This window comes from Neoarius graeffei, chromosome 3, assembly GCF_027579695.1.
Source record: "Neoarius graeffei isolate fNeoGra1 chromosome 3, fNeoGra1.pri, whole genome shotgun sequence".
Taxonomy (NCBI): Eukaryota; Metazoa; Chordata; class Actinopteri; order Siluriformes; family Ariidae; genus Neoarius; species Neoarius graeffei.
The window spans coordinates 81,982,429-82,006,387 of NC_083571.1; the positions used below are offsets into that span (position 1 = coordinate 81,982,429).

The 23,959-nt window shown below is 42.2% G+C and overlaps 1 protein-coding gene across 17 annotated transcripts in view; it reads right to left on the reverse strand.

The window, feature by feature from the left end:
- Nucleotides 1-4,632: 4,632 nt before the first annotated feature.
- Nucleotides 4,633-23,959, reverse strand: part of clocka (clock circadian regulator a) — a 181,130-nt gene continuing 161,803 nt past the window's right edge. For all 17 annotated transcript variants that reach the window (XM_060917487.1, XM_060917473.1, XM_060917486.1 and 14 more), the window contains 4 exons: nt 22,355-22,591; nt 20,271-20,449; nt 15,635-15,887; nt 4,633-9,094 (listed from right to left, as the gene is read on the reverse strand). In XM_060917487.1, coding sequence (XP_060773470.1) covers nt 8,876-9,094; nt 15,635-15,887; nt 20,271-20,449; nt 22,355-22,591 — 888 coding nt within the window. In that variant the 3' untranslated portion in view covers nt 4,633-8,875. The remainder of the gene's footprint in view (nt 9,095-15,634; nt 15,888-20,270; nt 20,450-22,354; nt 22,592-23,959) is intronic.

Below are 23,959 nucleotides of genomic sequence, written 5' to 3' on the forward strand. Positions count from 1 at the left end.
ACATTTAGAGAACACATGTTGATGTGAGATATACGTTTTTAAAATGTTTATTTTCAAAATTGAGTAAGGAGAGCAATCTGCACCATTTGCTTCAAAAGCCTCTTACAGTTGTTAGTGTGGCCCATCAAATGAACCCGATGCAGCACATACACTGATAGTACAGCGCACAGACTTCTTCCTCCCCACTGAACTCTACAGCATTATTCTGTTCATGTTGTGGACTGCCCAAAAAAAACCTAATTTGCACTGAGGATTTAATTAAGCTCCTCCCATGCCTTAAACTGTGTACTGGCCAGGTTGATTTCATGAGCCAACCAGAAGTGTGTGTGTGGGGGGGTCATACACACACAGATCTAAAACCATTAGTGTGCATGTTGCAATTGCAGAACATCAATTAATTAACCAGCTTTTTTTTTTTTTTAGGGTTTCAAGTACTTCAAGGACTATCAAAAAGTTAAAAAAAAATTAAGGTGTTCTTATTCTTACTTGCAGCTCTTTGGATACATAAAAAAAAAAACCTTCACACCATGAGACATTTGAAATTATACTGAATGCCAGAGAAACATTACAGGACAGCTGGCTTTCCATAAAGAACATGTTAAGTGGCTGACTTGTGAAAGGTGCCTGGAGATGCTGATATTTCAAGTGTTCACTTATATATGAGAGAGAAATTGATGTGGGCTTGGCTAAAACTAGCTGGAAGCAGCTGTGTGTAGTAGTCACCTCCTACAAAACCTAAATCTCTCTCCCTCATACACACACCCCCTCTCCTATTCATGCCAGACATTAACTCACCACTGTCCTTGACAACTAGCACTCAGATTCCAAGCAAACCTGTTCTTGACGTTTTGCTCTTTTTACATGACGTCAAATAGATGTCTACAAAAGGAGTGACTGTCAAGTTGTGCAAGTAGTGCTGCTGTGCATTTATATTTTAATAATAATATACATCAAAAGGCAAACAGCAGCTTTCATCCTCCCTGACTGCTGAAGCTTATTCTGTGACGAGGAAAGTGATAAACTAGCAGGACTTGGACCTTTGTCAAATGCCTTTCTATTTAGTAGTAGTTCGGAATATAAGGAGGACTTTTTTTTTTTTTTCCCCCCCTCTCCAGCAAATGGCACACCAATTCTCTAACACTACGTTCACACTGCAGGCTGAAGTGACTCAAATCCGATTTTTCCGCCCATGTGTGACCTGTATCCGATCTTTTATTGACAATATGAACGACACCGATCCGATTTTTTCAAATCCGACCCAGGCCGTTTGGATATGTGGTCCTAATTCCGATTCCTATCCGATCTTTTCATATGCGACTTCAGTCTGAACCGCCAGGTCGCATTCATCCGACTTGCACGTCATCAACAAGCCACAAACGTCACTATTCTGCACTGAAGTAGGCGGCGGGTCTCTCAAAAAAAGTTACAACAACATGGCTTTGATGTTCCTTTGAACGGAGGTTGCAGTCACTACCCCGCAGAACGCCTGAGCCAAAACCCTTGCCCTCTTCCTTCTCAACCTCCTCCTTAACATCAGGCTATTGTGCATGTTCTGGCTCCGTCGCAACAACTGCATCATCGCCAGGTACTCCATGCTGGCTACTGTCATACACAGGAAATTTTAGGTTACTTCCGTAAACACTGGCCATGCTCACTGCGTGTGACGTCGTCGTATCCTGCAATGCGCATGCGGAACACTTTTAGGTCGCTTTTCGTTCAGACTGAGGATCACATACAAGTCGCATATATTTGTTAATGTGAACGACCTCACAAAAAAATTGGAATTGAGCATTAAGCCTTGCAGTGTGAACGTAGTGTTCACAAATTTCACTGTCATGAACTGTTGTAAGGTGGTGGGTTTTTTCTTTTAAAGGGCTGACTAAAATCAGCACTAGAGAAATAAGTGAGTAAAAAATGTAGGGTTAAAAAGGGGATATTATGAAGAAGTGCTAGAGTGGCACCAAATCACAAACTCTGAAATAAGACACCCAGTCAGTTTCTTCTGTTCTGCCTATTTCAGAAAACATGTGCTTCAACAAGCTGTTCACATTTGAGCCATTTCTGTGTCACAAAGAGAGCTCATTAGAATGAGCCCACCCCCTCATCAATATTCATGTGCAGCAAGTGAATATTCATGACTGAAGTGCTACTGATTGGCCGGTGGAAGGAGGAGTGGAGTGAGCAGTGGCTCATTATCATTTAAAGGAACAGGCACACAAATCGGGCATTTTGAACACAGCTGTTTACACACTGTGAGAAGGGAACTATGGTGGTTTATCCTAATGATATTTTGACCAAGGCATGTCACAGACATTTCATTAAGACCTCAGGGAACTGTGTCAACTTGTGGAAAAGGGATATGTCGTCACCTTTTTTTCATAATATAAAAAAACAGCAAATGTTACTCACGTTTTGAATATAAATATCCACGTGTTAAAGGCCATACTTTTAAAATCTTTCCTTCAGCAGTATTTTGAACAATGTTATATTATGAAGTTCACATCACTCCATCTCGCTCATTCACATCAGACTGAGGCCTGAGCCCAACTGCATCGTGAGAAAACAATTCATTCAATCTGGTTCTTGAGTGTGTCAAAGTTTGTTTAAATCCTTTGTCAACATTAAACTCAGCAATAATTTATTGCTTCCTTTCTTAACACACACACACACACACACACGTCATATACTCTCTTTTCAAACTCTTTCCAGTGGTCTGGCCATAGAAAAATATATATATATATTTCAGCAGCTTATATGCTGCTCTAAAATAATATTTGTTCATGATGAGTTAAGATTAAAAGCTTATGTATATGGGTTGCAAAGTGACGCTGTTCTACATTCCTTCTGTGAAAGTATTTCCACTCAGCTATTAGGTCTTCTCTCTAAAAACTGATCTAAAAAGAATTTTTTTTTTTTTAAAGTACAAAAATCCAGAACTTCTGCTAAAACTGCCAACAAATTCAGTATAAACTAGCCTATACCAAACATTTACTGTTTACACCATCATGTCAGGTGGCAACTAAGAATTGATTTCCCCTTTAATCAAAAATACATTCTATTCAGCTTATAACCTATTCAGAAGAAAAGATGAAATCCAGCTTCTATTTGCCTGTAAAGGTTCTCAGTCATCCAGGTCATCGTAATCCATAGGTGCTAAAGGCGGCAACTGGACTTGCTTGAAATTCTTGAAGATGTTTCACCTCTCATCCGAAAGGCTTCTTCAGTTCTGTCTGACTACTGGGGAGTTCCAGGTATTTATTCTCTAGTGGACCAAAAGCAACCTTAAGGAGAATTGTTGAGGTCACATTGGTCATTAACCCTCTCAGTCATCTTGTAGGTTGTTAGGGTCACTGGAGGCCAGGAAGTCATCTTCGTCAACCTGGAACGACCATCGCTGAACAGAGAAGGTGGTCTGAGACACCACTTACCAGCCTCCTACAATGCAGTACTTGGCACACTTCCCAGAAAACTGAATACACATCCACACCAAAACTCAGCTGACACCACTGAGGCTACATCCACGCGACAACGGCAATGAGATGTTATTTAAAAAAATATCGCGTCCACATGGGCAACGATCAGTAAAATATCAGGTCCATATGGCAACGCAACGCTTACTGAAAATGATGCAATACATATGCCACACCTCTAGGGGCGCTGTAAGACGGTCCCTTCGGAGACACCAGAACAATAGAAGTAGTAAGGACGCATGCGCATAAACTATTATGCGCGAGACTTCATATTAGCCACAAAGTCAGAAAAATCTGTTCGTAAAATTACATTATAATGACCAAATACAATGAAAAGTATTTTTCCAGTCTCGCCTGTGAAAGGTAATCCCATGTGATCTCGTTTGGACGGTAAACCTGTTGGTACAGTTAAACGCAGCACATGAATGAGGCATCTTTATTCTCCGCTTTGACCCATCCAATATGGCGGTGAGGATGATGTATGATTCTACGCGGAAGGCGGCGTCTTTAATGGTCCGGAATAAATTGAATGCTACACGTTGATGGATTAATTTGTTCTTCTACGCCCTTTTTGAGGAATGTATTGTAGGACTTAAACCAACATCTGAAGAGGTGAGATCGCTCCTTTTTTTCCCTATTTTTGCTGGCGGGATTGACTCTGCCCTAAGGGCTATTCTCTCTCTCACTTTGCACCATTACACAATAAATATTCACAGTGAAAATATTGTGTAAGTGCGTTTCATGAACCAAGTTATAGGATTTGTTGACAACTCGCATCGAGTTCGTTACACTTCTACCCGGCGTGAAGCACATGTGGTTGTGACGTCATTGTAAACAAATCCGTTCTACTCATCCAGACGACTTCGCAACAGCAACACTGCCAGATCTTTCCACTCTGGAACCCGTTCTCAAAAGATTGCGTTTTGGGGCATCCAAAACGCCGGTGCCGTGTGGACGCCAGGCCGAAAAGATAATTGTATCTGATTCACCTGAATCCGTTGCCGTGTGGACAGGGCCTGAGAGGGTCAATGGACCCATGTGACCTCAACGACTCTCCTTAGGTTTGCTTTTGGTCCACCAGAGAATAAATACCTCAAATTTCCCACTAGTCAGACAGAACTGAAGAAGCCTTTCGGATGAGAAGTGAAACATCTTCAAGAATTTCAAGCAAGTCCAGTTGCCTTCATTAACACCTTCCAGCTTACATTGCATTATATTCAGTTTGTATTGCACCAAGTGAAGTTTGGGGGGTTTTTTTGTACTCGTATCACTAGAACATGACAGAATCTTGTTTGTAAAATATCTCAGAACAGTTTTTGTTGGTGAACTTGGACAATCCAATTAATTTGGATTCACTCGCACTAACAGCTTAATAGACGTCCTTGGAGAGACCAATATTCAGATGATGAGTGCTAGCAGAACTGTGCTACCGGATGGATACTGCAATGTGAACATGTGATTGGACCAGCACTCTGAACAGCTGGAGGAAGAAAGATCCTGAGAAAGTGGAACATGGGACCAGTTCTGGGCTGCCATACTGAGGTCTCATATGAGGTACGTATGAATTATCGCAACCCGTTTCTACCCTGGAGGAAAAAAAAAAAAAATCATGCATGCTTGGAAAGGTAAACTTAATCAATTGATTTGTCACACAAGACACCAATAAGATCACTTCAAGACAAGACAAACTGGTGACTATGTACACTACATGGACACCTGACCATCACATCCATATGTACAAGGGGAATCCATGGCCTAATGGGTAGAGAAGCAGCTTTGGTACCAAAAGGTTGTCTGTTCAATTCCCTGGACCAGCAGGAATGGCTGAAGTGCCCTTGAGCAAGGCACCTAACCCCCAACTGCTCCTGGTCTGTTGTACAACACTCTGGATAGGAGCATCTGCTAAATGCCTGTAATGTAATACTTGCTGAACATCCCATTCCAGATTTAGTCCCCCTTTTCTGTTACAATAACATTCATACTTCTGCAAAGTATTTCCACTAGATTTTGGAATGTTGCTGTGGGGATTTGTGATCATTCAGCTATACAAGCATTACTGAAATCAGGCATTGATGTTGGGTGAGGAGGTCAGGGCTCTGTCCAGGAAACACGAATTCTTCCAGTCCAACCTCGGACAAGCCAGGTTTGGGCCTCTTAGTTCTGGTGAAGGGAAACTGTAATACTACAATGTGTCCGATACAAACACATTCTGGAAAATTGTGTGCTTCCAACTTTGTGGCAAAGTTCTGAGGAAGAACCACAGAGGAGTGTGATGGTCAGGTGTCCACATAATTTTGGCCATATAGTGTATCTAAGTGCTATCCTTTATTCAAAGAAATCTAAGGTTGAACAAATTTTTGGGTTCCTGAAATGTGCGATTGTCTACATTGTAAATGATACCAAAGCAAAGACATAACCTTCCGAACATTCATGATAGTTTAACGTACAAGCAGGAGAAGAGAAAACTCAAAGCTTCTACTCCAGAAACAAACTAAATTCATGAAGGGTTGATTTTCTAACACTCCTCCATTTACTCAGTCCTCTTCAGTAAACACTTTACCCTGGTCTGGAATCACTGTGGATCTGGAGCTTATTCCAGGAACACTGGGAATGGGAAACCACACACACGGGGTAATTTAGTGTATCCAGTATGGCAGGTTTTCTGGAGGCATGGGGAAAACAGAAACTCCAAAGGAAACCCATGTGGATACAGGGACAACACATTAAGCTCCGTACTGAAAGTTTATATAATTTAAAAAAAAAAAGAAAAACCTCAGGATCAAACTGAGGACCCCGGAGCTGTGAAGTGGCCACGCTAACCACTGTGCCATAAGTTTGTAGCAATATGCAACTTTTTTTTTTGTATTTTACAAAAAAAATGTTACATGATGATGAGTGATGCATCTTATTAACCGTAGTAAATGATAAGTCCATAACAAACCACAGACTGATTTGTCCAGCCACGTCTGCTAAACATCACTGCTACTACTGTAGCGCTGGAACAGAGCTGTCAGGATGGAAAGACACTACTTAAGAAGACGTTTGTTTCCATTTCATTTGGGACTCTTCAACTAATTAAGACCTTATCTAGGTTTAAAGTTCCACAGAGCCCTAAATATAAAGTGCTATTCAAATACAAGTGCTAATGTTTTCTTTTTGGGATATTTATGAGTTAGTAAAATCGGATGTCCAGTACCAAAGACAGCAACACATACAAGGTCATCGATGTCCGAAGATCCTGCACCGTACGTTCCTGATTTCTCTCATAGTAGCTGACTCCATTTTGCTTATAGTATGCTCAAGCGCAACCTAAATCAAAGAACATTTCAGAGGGACGGAAAAAAACAACAACAACCTCTTAAACCCGTGCAAACAGAGGATCTTGTGCTAAGAACAATTACCAACAACAACAACGAGGTTTGGTTAAGTAAGGCTAAATTTCATGTTGGTTAAAATTACAGTGATATATTTATTCCATCATAGCTTACATCTTACTGTAAAATTAATATAGCTTAAATTATGGCTTGGCACTGTGTGCGCGTGCGCGTTGGGGGGTTAATATACAGGGTGTTTCAAAAAATTTGATATTATTTGAGATGTAAATATCCCAGAAACTACGTAGTCGAGGCAAATGAAACTGAACAGGCTATAATGTTGAGCGATATAAGATTTATTCCTCAAAATTTGAATGAGAAATTCAAAGCTATGTGGATTCCATGAACGATTTCACAAATGTTCAATATGCCTGAGACACAGACAGCCTTCCTCTGTCAACTTTTTGTGCCATCTCCAAATCTGCATTACAGTTGGTGCATTTTTAGAGAATTCTCTCATAAATGCATGCTGCACAGTCTTGTTCGAGCGTACTCTAACATATACAACGCCTTTTCTTTTCCAGTGAATGGCATTTCTATACCTAAAAAGATAAAAACATTAAACATAAAATATATATATATTTTTAAAGATTTTTTTGGGGCTTTTTCCACCCCTACTGGACTGGACAGGACAGTGCAGAGACAGGAAATGAGCGGGAGAGAGACGGGAAGGGATCGGGAAACGACCTCGGGTCAGAATCGAACCCGGGTCCCCGGATCCACGGCACGACGCCCTATCCACCCGAGCCACGACGCCCCCTTAAACATAAAATTTTGACCCGTTTCTACACATGCTGTTAAAATTTGAGGTCAATTGAACGAGAATTGGCAAAGTTATTAGATTGTAAAATGATATCAAATTTTTTGAAACACCCTATATTTTACAGTATGTGGCCATGAAACATTAATATATACACTAATGCAACTCACTCACCTGACACCTGAGTACGTCATGGTCAACTTTCCTGAAAGCTCCTGATTAATGCTGTATTACAGAGTTAAATACTCCACATTTACCATAATATATTAAAAATCTTCTCCATCTGAATCCGCAGCCTGTGCTCTCTGATACACACACACACACACACACACACATACACACGTAAAATATCTGTACAGTTTAGAGATTAATAAATGGATCTTGGTTACATGTAAAAACGCCCAAGTTATTGGTAGTAGTGTTATGAAAATATGAAGGTGTCATTTTAAACAAACTGTGACACACAAAGCAGAACCAGTGCTGCCTGCTCTGCCGACAGACAGACACACACACACACACACACACACACACACACACACACCCCACGGCAAAAAGGAAGTCCGTGAAGGCATCATCCATGTATGCATGTTTTTTTTTTCTAGTATTCATAGGAAAAAAGAAAAGTATATTCAAAGCTACAAATAACAGACTACACTCTTCATGTCATGCATCAATATAAAATATTAGTTTCTCTTTGTTTTGTACGTATATTTACATATTAATTTACAGGTGTACTATACAATAAAAGCTGAATCCACATGAAAATATTTTATGACCCTTAATTTTTTTTTTTTACATGGAAAACACAAAGATGAAAAGGTGTGAGAGAGCAGGGAAGGGAGGAGAATAAGAGAGAACCGATGGATGCGGTGCCGTTTGTCCTATAGGACTTCTCTGAAGTCTTGCATCGTCACCTCCAGCCCACAAACTGGAGCTTTCTGTATAAATTAATATGAACGTGTGAATGAAAGACAGCCCACCTCACAACTTGCTTTGCTTCTTATCTTGACACGCGTGGTGAAAGATAAACCAAAGGGTTTCCCCTTGCTAGCTTACCAACCGCTCAGCAAGTGTGGGCTATACTTCCCAGAATTCAGTGCAAGCATCCAGAACTTGGTGAGGGATGGCATGTAGGACGCAGAGACACAACAGCACCTTTTGCTTTGCGCCATATAACAGGTACAGTCTGAATACTGCTAATACTCCTCCTTCATCGCCCTGCACAACAGAGGTCAGATTTGATCCTCGCCACACGACTGGCTGTTGCTGGGTTACTGAGGCGGGGCATTGGAGCGGTCCGACATGCTGTCTGGCCTATGAGAAGCCAGCTGCTGCTGGTGCTGAAGCTGCTGTTGTTGCTGATGGAGTTGCTGCTGCTGCACCTGCTGCTGCTGCTGTGTGGTTGTGGTGAAGGCGTTCTGCTGCTGGAGAGGAAACGCTGCCTGGAGGATCAGCTGCGCCGACTGATTCCCATGAAGAAGACGAGGTGCCTAAATGGGATGAGTTGTAGATAGAAAATAGAAAGACATTAATTAAAACAAAAATATAACACAAAATGTTAGTCCAGGGCGGCACGGTGGTGTAGTGGTTAGCGCTGTTGCCTCACAGTAAGAAGGTCCGGGTTCGAGCCCCGTGGCCGGCGAGGGCCTTTCTGTGCGGAGTTTGCATGTTCTCCCTGTGTCCGCGTGGGTTTCCTCCGGGTGCTCCGGTTTCCCCCACAGTCCAAAGACATGCAGGTTAGGTTAACTGGTGACTCTAAATTGACCGTAGGTGTGAATGTGAATGGTTGTCTGTGTCTATGTGTCAGCCCTGTGATGACCTGGCGACTTGTCCAGGGTGTACCCCGCCTTTCACCCGTAGTCAGTTGGGATAGGCTCCAGCTCGCCTGCGACCCTGCAGAACAGGATAAAGCGGCTAGAGATAACGAGACGAGATGTTAATCCAGTGCAAAAGTTTGCTTATGCTGTGTTTGAGGTGAACTTGCAACTTGTAATTCCTTGTGTACAACCAGTACAAGCCACTGACCATCACAACCTAAAATTTCACAACTCGTCAACTTAGAGTCGTCTTCTCAACCACCAGTTCCTTCCCGATTTATGGAGCAAGGTCAAAGAAACGTGGCCACGTTAGATTTAGATGGGAGGGGGCATGGCCCGATGGTCAGAGAACCAGCTTTGGGACCAAAAGGTCACCGGTTCAATCCCCTGGACCAGCCTTAAGTGCCCTTGAGCACGGCTCCTAATCTCCAACTGCTCGGAGTATGTTGTACATAGCTCTGGAGAAGAGCATCTGCTAAATACTATTAATGTAATCTAATTTAAATTAGTTTACAGCAGTACAGACTTAAGAAAACTTAATATACAGATGTACTGTGGATTAAATCTATGAATGTTACCATACTAAATCAATATAAAAAGAGAAGATAATCATCAACATTAGAGCCATCATTAACGTTAGATGGCTAGCTTCTTGCTAAAGGTACTTGCTATTGTCTGCTATGCTGCAGTCCAAAATGTTGCATGAATATTTAAAAGTTCATAAAAGTAGAACAGAACCAATAGCCACTCAGGACAGGAACTGCCTAAAAGTGCACTTAAAAGGTGCCAAATTATACCCCTTTTTCACAAGTTGACACAGTTCCCTGAGGTCTTAAATGAAATGTCTGACATGCTTTGATCAAAATACCACAAAGATAAAGCGTCACAGCTCCCTTCTCACCCTGTCTAACCCTCTGCGGTCTGAGGGTATTTTCTGGCACTCTAATGATTTTGGCGTGCTCTAATTTTATCATCAATTTCAACAAATCTAAGCAGTATTTTCAAAGTCATACGACTTTTTTTTGTATTCAGTACAAGTTCAGCTACAATAATATCTATATAGTATGTTATTATTGTACTTTTAAAAAAATAAATATAAAAAGCAGGCAGCACGGTGGTGTAGTGGTTAGCGCTGTCGCCTCACAGCAAGAAGGTCCGGGTTCGAGCCCCGTGGCCGGCGAGGGCCCTTCTGTGCGGAGTTTGCATGTTCTCCCCGTGTCCGCGTGGGTTTCCTCCGGGTGCTCCGGTTTCCCCCACAGTCCAAAGACATGCAGGTTAGGTTAACTGGTGGCTCTAAATTGACCGTAGGTGTGAATGTCTGTGTCTATGTGTCAGCCCTGTGATGACCTGGCGACTTGTCCAGGGTGTACCCCGCCTTTCGCCCGTAGTCAGCTGGGATAGGCTCCAGCTTGCCTGCGACCCTGTAGAACAGGATAAAGCGGCTACAGATAATGAGATGAGAAATATAAAAAGCAGTTTTAGAACTGTGCTGGAATGTGTGAAAATAAACATGACCTTACCCATTGCGTTGAACCGTTTTGATCACTGTTCAATCTTAGGAATGTATCAAGCACAAAACCTTACATCGGCTCCACTGGTTTGGACAATTAACTGGCCATCAAATATTTACACTTACTTGAGCTGATCTTTGGCTGGATCGAGTCAAAGTTTAAAAAAAAAAAGGGGGGGGGGGGACCGCTTGTCATAAGTGTTGCAGTTCTCAAGATTGAATTGAATCGCTGTCCTGAATCATCCGAAGCACATAAAATCCACGTCGTGTCTCAACAAGTTTTACCGTACCTCCAAACAGCCTAAACTATGTCTGACAGATTTTATCCTGTTTATGGTGGGCGTTCCCACCGCGAAAGAGAAACCAATCGAAACCGAAAGAGTGAAAGTGATTATCATGCCGTTACCATGTGAACAGTCTTATGAATGTGTAAGTGGGCGCTCTGCACGCTGACTCAAGTGTGACTGAGTAAGGTGACAAGTTTTATGTTTCATCTAATTTAGGTAATTTAAAAACTATAATATTTGGCAGTGGGCACATAGGAAACTGTAAAGTTTGTCAATATGTTTATCATGCTTGTGTGATAAAAAAAAATTCGAAGATATTTACCTAAATACATGACTACCTCATTCTAAACCTGCCAAGCTTCGCCAGCAAATCTCTCGACCCCAGAGGGCTAAACAGCCCTGTTCAAAACAGCTGATTTGAGTGCCTGTTCCTTTAAATGATAATGAGCTCACTGCTTACCCCACCCCACCCTCTTCTGCCAGCCAATCAGGTAACACTTTCATCATGAATATTCATTTGCACAGGCAGTTCTCAATCCATGAGTGGAGATACTCAGATGAGGGGGTGGGATCATTCTAATGAGCTCCCCTTGTGACATAGAAAAGGGAGCAAAATCTGAACGGCTTGTTGAAGCACATTTTCTAAAATAGGTTGAACAAAAGAAACTGACTGGGTGTTTTATGTCAGAGGTTGGTCAGCTCCAGATACCCAAATATATGTGCACAAGCACTGAAAAAGTGCATCATATGTCCCCTTTAAATTAGCTTTATGTGTCGTGACAAAAGAAACACACGACATCCATGTTTTGTTTTGGTTTTTTTGAGGCTATTACAACTTGCAACATACCACTTACAAGGCACAACGAACACAGCATTAAAGGGATAGTTCGGGATTTTTTACATGAATCTGTATGGCATCCCCATCAATAGTGTCGTGCAAACACACTGACTTACCCCTGACAGCATCCTGTGAGTCCAGTTCTTGTTCAGTTTTGGTCCAGACGAAAGTAGTCCGGCAAGTTTGTTGGGGTCACGAAAGTAAAACGTTTTTCGTCTCAAAACAGTATGTGTTCAAAAGAGTGATATATTTGCATCACAAAACCGTTGCCAAATAAAAAGTCAGACCTCGAAATCGCTTGGCACTATTTTCTCTCCCTTCTTATCACTGCGCGCTGCCGGCTTCATCCAGCTGCGGCTCCAGCTTCAAGGATAAGCTGGAGCCGCATAAGTAGGAGTCCCGGCGGGTGGTTTGTATTCGATTCGTTTATATCCCGACCTTGTCAGCTGTCACATTTATGTTCATGGACCCGGTAAGCTGGTAAATAATATTTATTTTTTTCTTTACCAAATTCTAACAGAAAACGAGAGCGCCCGAAAGGGAAAACCGAGCCGAGCCGCCTCACGGCTGTAATGCAAATTGCTTTCCTCCTCAGTATACAAGTGCGCTTCCATGTCAGGGAAAAAGAAACTACCACTGCTGCCTATGTAGTGCCCTATTTATACAAATAGGAGTCATTCAGGATTCAGCCATGACACGGAGCAAAAACATGGCTGAATCCTGAATGACTCCTATTTGTATAAATAGGGCACTACATAGGCAGCAGTGGTAGTTTCTTTTTCCCTGCCATGGAAGCGCACTTGTATACTGAGGAGGAAAGCAATTTGCATTACAGCCGTGAGGCGGCTCGGTTTTCCCTTTCGGGTGCTCTCGTTTTCTGTTAGAATTTGGTAAAGAAAAAAATAGATAAATTTTATTTACCAGCTTACCGGGTCCATAAACATAAATGTGACAGCTGACAAGGTCGGGATATAAACGAATCGAATACAAACCACCCGCCGGGACTCCTACTTATGCGGCTCCAGCTTATCCTTGAAGCTGGAGCCGCAGCTGGATGAAGCCGGCAGCGCGCAGTGATAAGAAGGGAGAGAAAATAGTGCCAAGAGATTTCGAGGTCTGACTTTTTATTTGGCAACGGTTTTGTCATGCAAATATATCACTCTTTTGAACACATACTGTTTTGAGACGAAAAACGTTTTACTTTCGTGACCCCAACAAACTTGCCGGACTACTTTCGTCTGGACCAAAACTGGACAAGAACTGGACTCACAGGATGCTGTCAGGGGTAAGTCAGTGTGTTTGCACGACACTATTGATGGGGATGCCATACAGATTCATGTCAAAAATCCCGAACTATCCCTTTAAGACAAAGTGAGGAAGATGAAGAACTTTCATTTACACCAATGACATTTATTGTTTTAGGTTTCACAGATGACATTCTTTCGTTATCATCATTTTTTTTTACGTGATTTGGATAATGTAGAAAATACATCAAATGATGTTCAAAAAAATGACCCTTTCTCTAATAGCGTGTATGGTCAGACTTCACATTTATAACTGTCTCCAACATTCATCTGAGCTTTTGGATCTGCTCAGCTTTAAATGTTCAGCCTCCCATAAAGTTCCGTGTCACATGCCAGATGCTAATCTCTACAAATCAGGTAGTTTGTTGGCACGGAGGTGGTGTCTAAGATCTTCTACAAATCTCCGACTCTGATCCCTGGAGAAATTTTTCTCTCTAACCATTCTCCTCACTCCTCAAATACATTGCTTTCCTCTTCCAGGCAGGTTCTTTACAGCGCTGGTTGTTTTAAACTTCTTAATTATTGCTGTAACACTGGACACGGGTTTTTGCAGCTGTGTAGTTATTTTTATAGCCTTTGCCTGATTTGTGAAGGTCAACACACTTTTTTTCCTATTTGATTTGTGCATTTTCTAATATCCTCCATGACATGCTGAGGACTTTGGGCTGTGTCTCTCCTTATATTTTTAACCCACTGAAATAGGAAGTCATGGATGAGCCTCCTAAACACGCTGGTGAAGTTAAAGGGATCCGCCAGTGTATTTATTTTCAAACTTATTTTAAGAAAAAGTAGTCACAAATTTAAAAAATAAAACTTTCATTAAAATGCCAGATGGGCTTGACGCATGTGATGACGTCAGGTAGCGGTCACTTGGAGCAACTCGGCTGCATATATTCTCTGTTTACATCAATTTTGCTAGTTTTACAAGTATTGTACCAAATTTATCAGCTTTTAAATAAGTATGCCTCATCGTGTAGCATATAAATGCCACAATGATGCTAAAAAGAAAGCACAAGCTGGAACTAGACTGCATTTCCGCAGAGAAAATGCAAAGTGTGCTTGCTCAGCTGTGGCAGAGTGTCACAGACAGAAACTGGATCAGACATGAGACCTCGTGCTGCAAAATTGTTTTTTACATGATCTACAGAAAGTGTGTAGGGCAAAGTGTGTGTAGTGTGTCTAGTTGTGTGCTCTAAAATCTCAGTTTAAAATGGCTCAACTCGCAGCGCAACATAATACTTCACAGTCTAAACTCTTGGTTTTAAACCATGCCACGCACTCTCTTTGTTAATCTACCCAGCACCATGTAGATCATGTTTAAAAAAAAAAAAAAGATTTTGCAGTGCGAAGTGTCATGTCCGATCCAGTTTCTGTCAGTGACACTTTGCCACACACACCTTCTATCGATCATGTAAAAAAGATTGTGCAGCGCGAGGTCTCATGTCTGATGCAGTTCCTGTTGGTGATACTCTGCCACAGCTGAGCAAGCACACTTTGCATTTTCTCTGCGGAAATGCATTCTTTTTAGTATCACTGTAGCATTTATATGCTACACAATGAGGCATACTTTATTTAAAGACTTAAATTTGGTAAAATATTTGTAAAACTAATAAAACTACAATGTAAACAGAATAGAAACAGCTGAGTTGCTCCAAGCGACCACTACCTGACGTCATTGCATATCGCAGGAAGCCCATCTGACATTTTAAAGAAAATTAATTTTCCTCGAACACTATTTGGACTCCGAAACTGAAAGTTTGATTTTTGAAATCTGCGACTATTTTTACTTAAAATAAGTTTGAGAATAAATCCACTGGAGGATCCCTTTAAAGTAAAATAAAAATTGGAACATGCTTCAGTTACATTTTGTTCATTGAAAGTTCTAGGCGGGCCAATAATGGACACATAGTTGGGTTAAAAATTTTGATTTTTTTTTTAATTAAAAAAATATATAAATAAAATTCCCTCATGTTTTCAGTGCTTTTCAAGCTTTCCGTCAATTCTAATTCGTGTAAAAATGTTGTCTTGTTCCAAAGGTCAATTTCACCCAATATTCACTCAACTGCATTTGAAATGGTTTTGTTTTCCAGTGCTCATCACTCACTCATCCTTACTTGTGTCTCACCATCAGCTGCTAATTCCCCAAGATATTGCACAATCACAATACATCTATGTTGTACAGGGTCATTTTCTGAATATATAGCAGTAGTGTGTATAAATGTAAGGATATCTTTTTCCATTTATCATCCACTCAGCTTATTTTTTTATACTCACTTGGAGGAACTGAGTCTGGCTAAGTGGGGTCTGGTTCTGGCTCTGCGGTTGTGTGCCAGCCTGCGTCTGGCCTTGCTGCTCCTGTGAGGGTGTGGCTGCTTGCTGTCCAATGCTGATGGTCTGACTTTGACTCTGCTGAGGGGCAAATGGTGTCACCACCTGACCCATGAACATGGTAGTGGGCACCATGACGGCACCACATGCCATAGGCCCCGTCACCAATTTAGTAAGGAGCTGAGGGGTTGTCGGGAATCTGGAGGAAAGAAAGAGGTGAGGGTCTGGTAAATGACACCATCTTTAAACACTAAATATGGTTATATTTTATATTCTATTCTAAGACATTTTCCATTGAAGTTCAAGACCATATTATATTAATCAGAAATCCAGTGTAGAAGTGGTGGAGAAAAACACTGGACTCCAGACTGTAATGATTTGCAGCAGAGACTCATTAGCAATCTACGAGATAACAAGCACCATAGTGTTGACAGTGGTATTAACATGAAAGTTGAAGCTTTGGAACCTGATCTCTTTGAGCAGTGTGTATAGATGAGAAGGAGAGACACCTGGAGAGAGTAAAGGATTAATGTGCTGCTGCATTGAAGCGAGGGCTAATTCGTACTAGCACCACGATCTGCATGGGTAAGAAACTGTTGACAAAAGTAAAATTAGACCAACGTGTTGATGAAAATTCAGAACTCTACTCAGAAAACTCCAACCCCCAAAGTATGTGGCAAGGCATTCAGGTCATCAGTGACTACAAGTCCAACAACCCTTCCCTCCCATCCTCTGATATCTCCTTTCTCAATGAGCTTAACAATTTCTACGCTCGGTTTGAGGAGGACAACCAGGAGTCTGCATCCAGGGCAAGGCTGACTGTAGACCACCAACCCCTAACACTCTCCCCCACTGATGTCAAAGCAGTGCTGAGCAGGATCAATCCACACAAAGCTGCAGGCCCTGATAGCATCCCCGGACGTGTGCTCAGAACATGTGCTGGGGAGCTGGCGGGGGTCCTGACGGACTTATTCAACGTCTTTGGCCCGTGCTGTTGTTCCGACCTAGCCTGGGAAATCCCATGCTGCTTTGCAATCGTTCCGATCTGAAAAGACAGCATGGAAACTATGGTCTAAAGGCTCGCCTGAGTTAGGGAGCCAATCAGAGAGTGGGGAGGGGTGGAAAGACGGTGACGCGTACTACTCGACAAACGGAAGCTTGTAGTTTATTTGGGACTGTTTACGGATCACATTTAACATGGCGGCGAGCGATACGAACCAAACTTTCGATCAAGCTTTAGACACTGTTCTGAATAGTTTAGAGCGAAAGTTTGTTTTAAAACGGCAGTAATCGTTCGGTGCCATTGTTTTCCTATTTTTGTTTTGCCTTCTCTTTCCTTCTCTTCTTCGTCGCTCTAACTATGTCACCGGGTACAACTGCCATGATTGGCCATACGCCAAATGATAGACATTCGCAACGTCCAATAAACAGCCGTTGACAATCGTAAACCACACCTCCCCTACGAGAAATTCAATAGGCGGATTCCAGACCATATTTCACTTGTGATATGGTCTGGTGTTAACCAGACTAGTTCTGACCTGCTTCAAGACCACTTCCATCATGCCAGTACCAAAACACTCCACTCCAGCATATCTCAACGACTACCGTCCAGTAGCACTCAGCCCCATCATTACAAAGTGTTTAGAGCAGCTGGTCCTAGCACATCTCAAATCCTGTCTTCCCCCCCACCCTGGACCCCCACCAATTTGCCTACCACAAGAACAGGAGCACAGAAGATGCAGTCTCCATAGCACTGCACTCTGTCTTCTCGCACCTGGACAATGACAACACATACGCCAAAATGCTGTTCATAGACTTCAGTTCAGCATTTAACACTGTCATCCCCTCCAAGTTCATCATCAAATTCACAGATCTGGGCATCAGTGCTCCCATCTGCAACTAGTTGTTGGATTTTCTAACCAACAGGCCCCAACATGTTCATTTAGACCATCACTGCTCCTCCACCCTCATCCTAAACACCGGCGTACCACAAGGCTGTGTGATGAGCCCGTTCCTCTACTCCCTTTTTACTCATGACTGCAGACCTGTACATTACATTACCACCATCATCAAGTTTGCGGATGACGCCACAGTGATGGGCCTCATCAAGGACAATGATAAGTCAGCCTACAGAAAGGAGGTGGACCACCTGGCTGTGTGGTGAAGTGAGAACAACCTGCTGCTCAACACCAATAAGACCAAGGAGCTCATTGTGGACTTCAGGAGGAATGCTGACACACACATCCATCCACATCAACGGTGCAGCAGTGGAGCGTGTGACCAGCTTCAAATTCCTGGGGATCCACATCTCGCAGGACCTCACCTGGACAACCAACTGCTCCAATCTGGTCAAGAAGGCTCACCAGTGTCTCTTTTTCTTGAGGACTCTGAAGAAAAAAAACACCTCTCTTCAGACATTCTGGTGAACTTCTACCGCTGTACCATCAAGAGCATCCTAACCAACTGTATTACAGTCTGGTATGGGAACTGCTCTGTTTCGGACCGGAAGGCACTGCAGAAGGTGGTGAAAATTGCCCAGCGTGTTGTGGGAGCCTCACTTCCTGCTATTGAGGACATCTACAGGAAGCGATGTCTCAGGAGGGCCATAAACATCAACAAAGACTCCTACCACCCAGCACACAAACTGTTCACTCTCCTGCCCTCTGGAAGGCGCTACAGGAGCCTTCGGACCAAAACCACCAGGTTCAGGAACAGAGTTTTTTTTTCCTTCAGCTGTCTCACTACTGAACTCCGCTCCTTGAACTGACTTCACTGCACTATCACCATTTGCACTATTGTTTATTCATACCATGTTTTGTATATACTGAAAATATCTATATCATATTATTGCACTATAGTACATTCAGATTGCACATTTGTACATACTGTAAATATCTATCATATCCTTATACCACTCCATGCCCTGTAATTCCTGTACATTTATATTTGTATATTACACTTGTTATTTACTGCTATGCACTTCTGGTTAGATGCAATCTGCATTTCGTTGCCTTGTACCTGTGACATGTGCAATGACAAAACTGAATCTAATCTAATCTAAAAATTCAAGATTCAAGATTTTTATTTGTCATATACGTGCACAATAACAGACACAGCGGTTTATTATTGGGTAATGAAATTCTTATTTTGCAACTGCCCGACCAAACTACGCTTACCAATATAAAAAGAAATATATGAAATATAAAATATAAAGTGCATATGGAATGCAAAATATAAAGGTAGAGTGAAAAATGAAGATAACATTTAAAAAAAAAAAGGAGAGGCAAACAAACAATGTGCTACTAGACTGACAAACAGTTTTTACCCCCAGGCCATCAGGCTTTTGAAGCACGGATTATAATCACCATCTACCTCTATATTTCTATCAGGCTTTTCCATCATGGTAGGAGCGTGAATAGTGTGTTGTTGTGGGTGTGTTTATTTTTGAGTGAAATATCCTTCACTCAAAAATGAACCCTGGACACATCCAAGGACCACATGTTAATTATAAGGGTTAATGTGCAGTTCATTCCTTTATTGGTCCTAAGACTATTAGTCATTTGATGTGAAACACAAATTATTCAGTTTCTAATCTGGGAACACAAACTGAACTTGTTACCACCAGTGTCAACTAGGATGTCACAAATGCCGCTTTTCCACTACCAACGCGGCTGAGTCGAGCTGAGTGGGGCTGTTGGAGTTGCATTTTGACTACAACTGCGCTGAACCGTGCTGGCTGGAAGTGGGTGGACACATTGGGTGGAGGTCACGTGATGTCGTTAGGCGGCGCAAACAGTGACATCAGTGATCTTTTAAGCGGTAGTCTCACGACCCGGATAGCAAACAATAAACATGGAGGACATGGAGTCGTTAGTGTTGCTGGTCTTGGTGCTGTGGCTTGTTGTCACCGACAACGCCAACAGATACTGGCAAGAGCGTATAGATGAGGCGAGGTGCATAAGGCTTCAGAAATTCTCGTAATTTGTAATTCTTCTTCTTCCGGGTTTACAGATCCCAGCGTGCTCGCGGGGCGTGTGTGGGCATGTGAGGACACTCCTCCTCACCAATCAGTGCACAGGGGAGTGTCTCCTCACGCCCCTAGCCCCACTCGGCTCGGTTTGGCTCGCTTCAGCCCCACTCCAAAACCGTGCGAGTTTTGGGTACTGAGTAGGGCTGAAGCGAGCTGAGTCGTGCTGCTCTGAGGTAGTCGAAACGCGAGCCGTGTCGGGCTGAAGTGAACTGAAAAAGGGTAGTGGGAAAGGGCCAAAAGTCTAGTCCTTCTTGTTCTACATTATAAGCCTGTTTGGATCAATTTCAGAATGTAATCAATTCGTCTCCTGGTTACATTAATATTTCCATACAAATCCTATAAACATGTTTTTGAGATCTTGCACTTATAGGAATCTCGGATAGACGCACTGAATGAGAAAGCATATCTTAAAATATTACACTACGCATGTAAACTGGTCTTTTTGGCCATTATACACATTATTAAAGTACTATATACAGGGCAAAATGTGAAAGATCTGTTCACGCTGTGTATAAACTAGTGACATCATTCTGCTGCAGAATAACATGGTACCGTATCTGGCGGTCCTGAGAGAAGGTGGCGACCGCGGTTCCACTCGGACTGTTCTGGGCTAAGCTGGTGGAGATCTGCACAACGTTGGCCTGGCCAGGCTGTGAAATCATCATGGTGTTGTAGAGAGACGCAGGCAAGGCTCCTTGAGGAGACTGCAGTGTGTGGGACGACCTCTGAGACTGGAGCAAAGATTCAGAAACAGACTCAGCACAGATACAGATACAGCAACAGTCAAAAAGTTTGGACACACCTCCGAATTCAATGGTTTTTCTTTATTTTTATTAATTAAAAGTCACTTCCTGTCTTAAAATAATGATGGATGTTGTTTCTCTTTACTTAGTTGAGCAGTCCTTGATAGAATATGGATTACTACAGTTGTGGAATAGGGCCTTTTACTGTATTATTTACTATTTATTGTTTGATCTGAAACACATTAAAGGCGGCAAGAAATTGCACTAATTAACTTTTGACGAGGCACAGCTGTTAATTAAAAAGCATTCCAGGTGACGACCTCATGAAGCTCGCTAGTGTACAAAGCATCATCAAGGTAAACGCTGGCTACTCTGAAGAATCTAAAATATGAACAATATTTTTAACACCATTTACCACAAAATTCCTTATATGTTCCATATGTTATTTGATAGTTTTGATGTCTTCAGTATTGTTCTACAATGTAGAAAATGGAAAATACAGAAAAATCTGTCAATGTAAGGGTGTCCAAATTTTCAACTGGTACTGTACATCAGGATACACAAATACACCAGTGTTCATTTGATCCATAATAATACAGTTAATAAAGTTACCTGTAATCAACTTATACTGACTCAAGTTAGTATCTCCTTTGTTTTGGCCTTTATACCGGTATCTGATACTTCAGTAAATTATAGTAAAGAAATAATGTTTTCAAGTTTAAAAGCTTACACATGTAGTGTTTATAGTGTCCAAAATATAAAATAAAATAAAATAAATAAATCCATAATCCAGAAACCAAACTTTGCATATAAGTGCGCTGATGTCAAAAGCTGTTTTGTAAACAGAATCTCCCAAGTGCAAACCTTTTTTCTCCCAAATTTGGCATATGAATTTTTTTTAATTACTAAACTTCGTTGGCCATGTTTCCCAAAATATAAACTAGTAGTGGAATTTGAAGCACGTCAGCGAAATCATGCATGACAGTACCCTCTTGACTGCATGAAAGTGAAAACATACTTTCATGACTTTCCCCCCCCATGTACATGCACACATCTCTAAAGATGTAGAACCCTGTTTTAATCTTAAATGATTCCCACCCACCCGAGGATAGGTCTCCCTGATCCTATGACATGGCAGAGTGAAGGCCATCACGTGCTGCCCCGAGACATGTGAAGCCAGCCAACTGCGTCTTTTTGCTGCGTCACACTTTGGAGGAGAGCGCTATCTGTTCCCTTCCACATGCATGAGCTCACAGACATATTTGGCCAGTATCGCTGTGATTGACAGAGGAGGGGGGAGAGAGAGAGAGAGACTTCCCTCCCACCAAGAAAGCTTGGCTAAATTTGATTGAGTTCTGGCCATGGAGTCAACAAAGTGGCACTGTTGGGATTCAAACTCGCAATCTCCATGGGATAGGGCAAACACTTTTCTGGAAGCCTGGCAAGCTTTCTTGGATTAAATACATCCGTGTTCGGTTCATTTTAAAAAAAAAAAAAAAAACTAAAAAATTAAGACATGTTTTTGAATCAATTTTAAAAATTAAATCAGTACTCATCTTTAAAATCAGATGTTGACTTGTATAATGAGACATTTTACTGCAAAAGTGCTTAAAATATCGGAAACCGTTTAGTCTTAGTCTACAGATGCCAACTGACTGTAACTGTTGTTGTGAGTTGTAGCTATTATAACCATTTAAGAATTGTTTACCAGATTTTTATGTTAGCTAGTACTAATTTACAGCATTAACAGTAAATTTCCCTATACTGTGTGTACATACCTTGGACATGCCATGCTGCAAATTTCTATAACTAATTGAAATTTAAATGCTATTGTTTTGTGTGTGTGTGTGTGTGTGTGTGTGTGTGTGTGTTTGCGCGCGCATGGTGTCTCACCTGTGTGTGTGCGCCACTCTGTTCTCGGAGAATGCCCTGCTGCTGCTGAGCTGGCTGGGTCTGCTGAGTGACAGAATGCTGTGTGCCCGTATGTGTTGATGCCAGGTTGCCTTGTAAGATTCCTGCAGGCACCACCACCCCCTGCATGGTCAGAGCAGTGCCTGGCTGCACCGAGGAACCCTGTGCTAACTGCACCGAGCCAAGGTTCAGACTACTGCTACCTTGCTGCAGAAACATCTACACACACACACACACACATACACACATATATATATATATATACACACACACACACACACACATTATATATATACATACACATATACATACATATATATCATCTCATCATCTCTAGCCGCTTTATCCTGTTCTACAGGGTCGCAGGCAAGCTGGAGCCTATCCCAGCTGACCACGGGCGAAAGGCGGGGTACACCCTGGACAAGTCGCCAGGTCCATCACAGGGCTGACACATAGACACAGACAACCATTCACACTCACATTCACACCTACGGTCAATTTAGAGTCACCAGTTAACCTAACCTGCATGTCTTTGGACTGTGGGGGAAACCGGAGCACCCGGAGGAAACCCACGCGGACACGGGGAGAACATGCAAACTCCGCACAGAAAGGCCCTCGCCGGCCACGGGGCTCGAACCCGGACCTTCTTGCTGTGAGGCGACAGCGCTAACCACTACACCACCGTGCCGCCCATATTATATATATATCTCTCCTCCCACTGACAATTATTAAATGCCACTAATTTAATTTAATTAGGTTTAACTATTTTACACCTAAACCCAATCACCCCCTTAACCTCTATCCTTTATTGAAAAGAGACAAAGGTCTGTCCTTTAGCACTTTTAAATGTCCACACAAAGTCAAAACTGTCAGATATTTCCATCCTTCTGACGATATTTGATCCCCACCAAGATATTTCTCTCTTTCCACACCCACCCACAATACATGTTCAAACACCCCCCCCCACAGAATATGGCTCCAATACAATGCTGAACGCATAAATGAGAAACAGGTTGTATAAACTTCCAACTGCAATGCAGGTTTAGTTTAATTTAGTTTCAGCTCAGAAACAGCAAGGGAGAAAGCAACGTCAAAGGCTCATTGTTTCACAGGGGCACGAAGGCTAGGCCATATGGTCCAATCCCACAGAAGAGCTACTGTAGCACAAACTGTTGAAAAAGTTAATGCTGACACCTTTCTGTTTTAGCCACTGTTAACTTTTTCAGCATTTTGTGCTACAGTAGCTCTTCTGTGGGATTGGACCATATGGGCTAGCCTTCGTGTCCCTTGTGAATCAATGAGCCTTCGACAACCGTGACGCTGTCACTGGTTCACCGGTTGTCCTTCCTTGGACCACTTTTGGTAGGTAGTAACCACTGAATACCAGTAACACCCTACAAGATGTGCCATTTTGGAGATGCTCAGACCCAGTCATCACAATTTGGCCCTTGTCAAAGTCGCTCAGATTCTTACGCTTTCCCATTTTAACTGCTTCCAACACATCAGCTTCAAGAATTGACCGTTCTCTTGTTGCCTAATATATCCCACCCCTTGACAGAAGCCATTGTAATAAGATTATCAACGTTA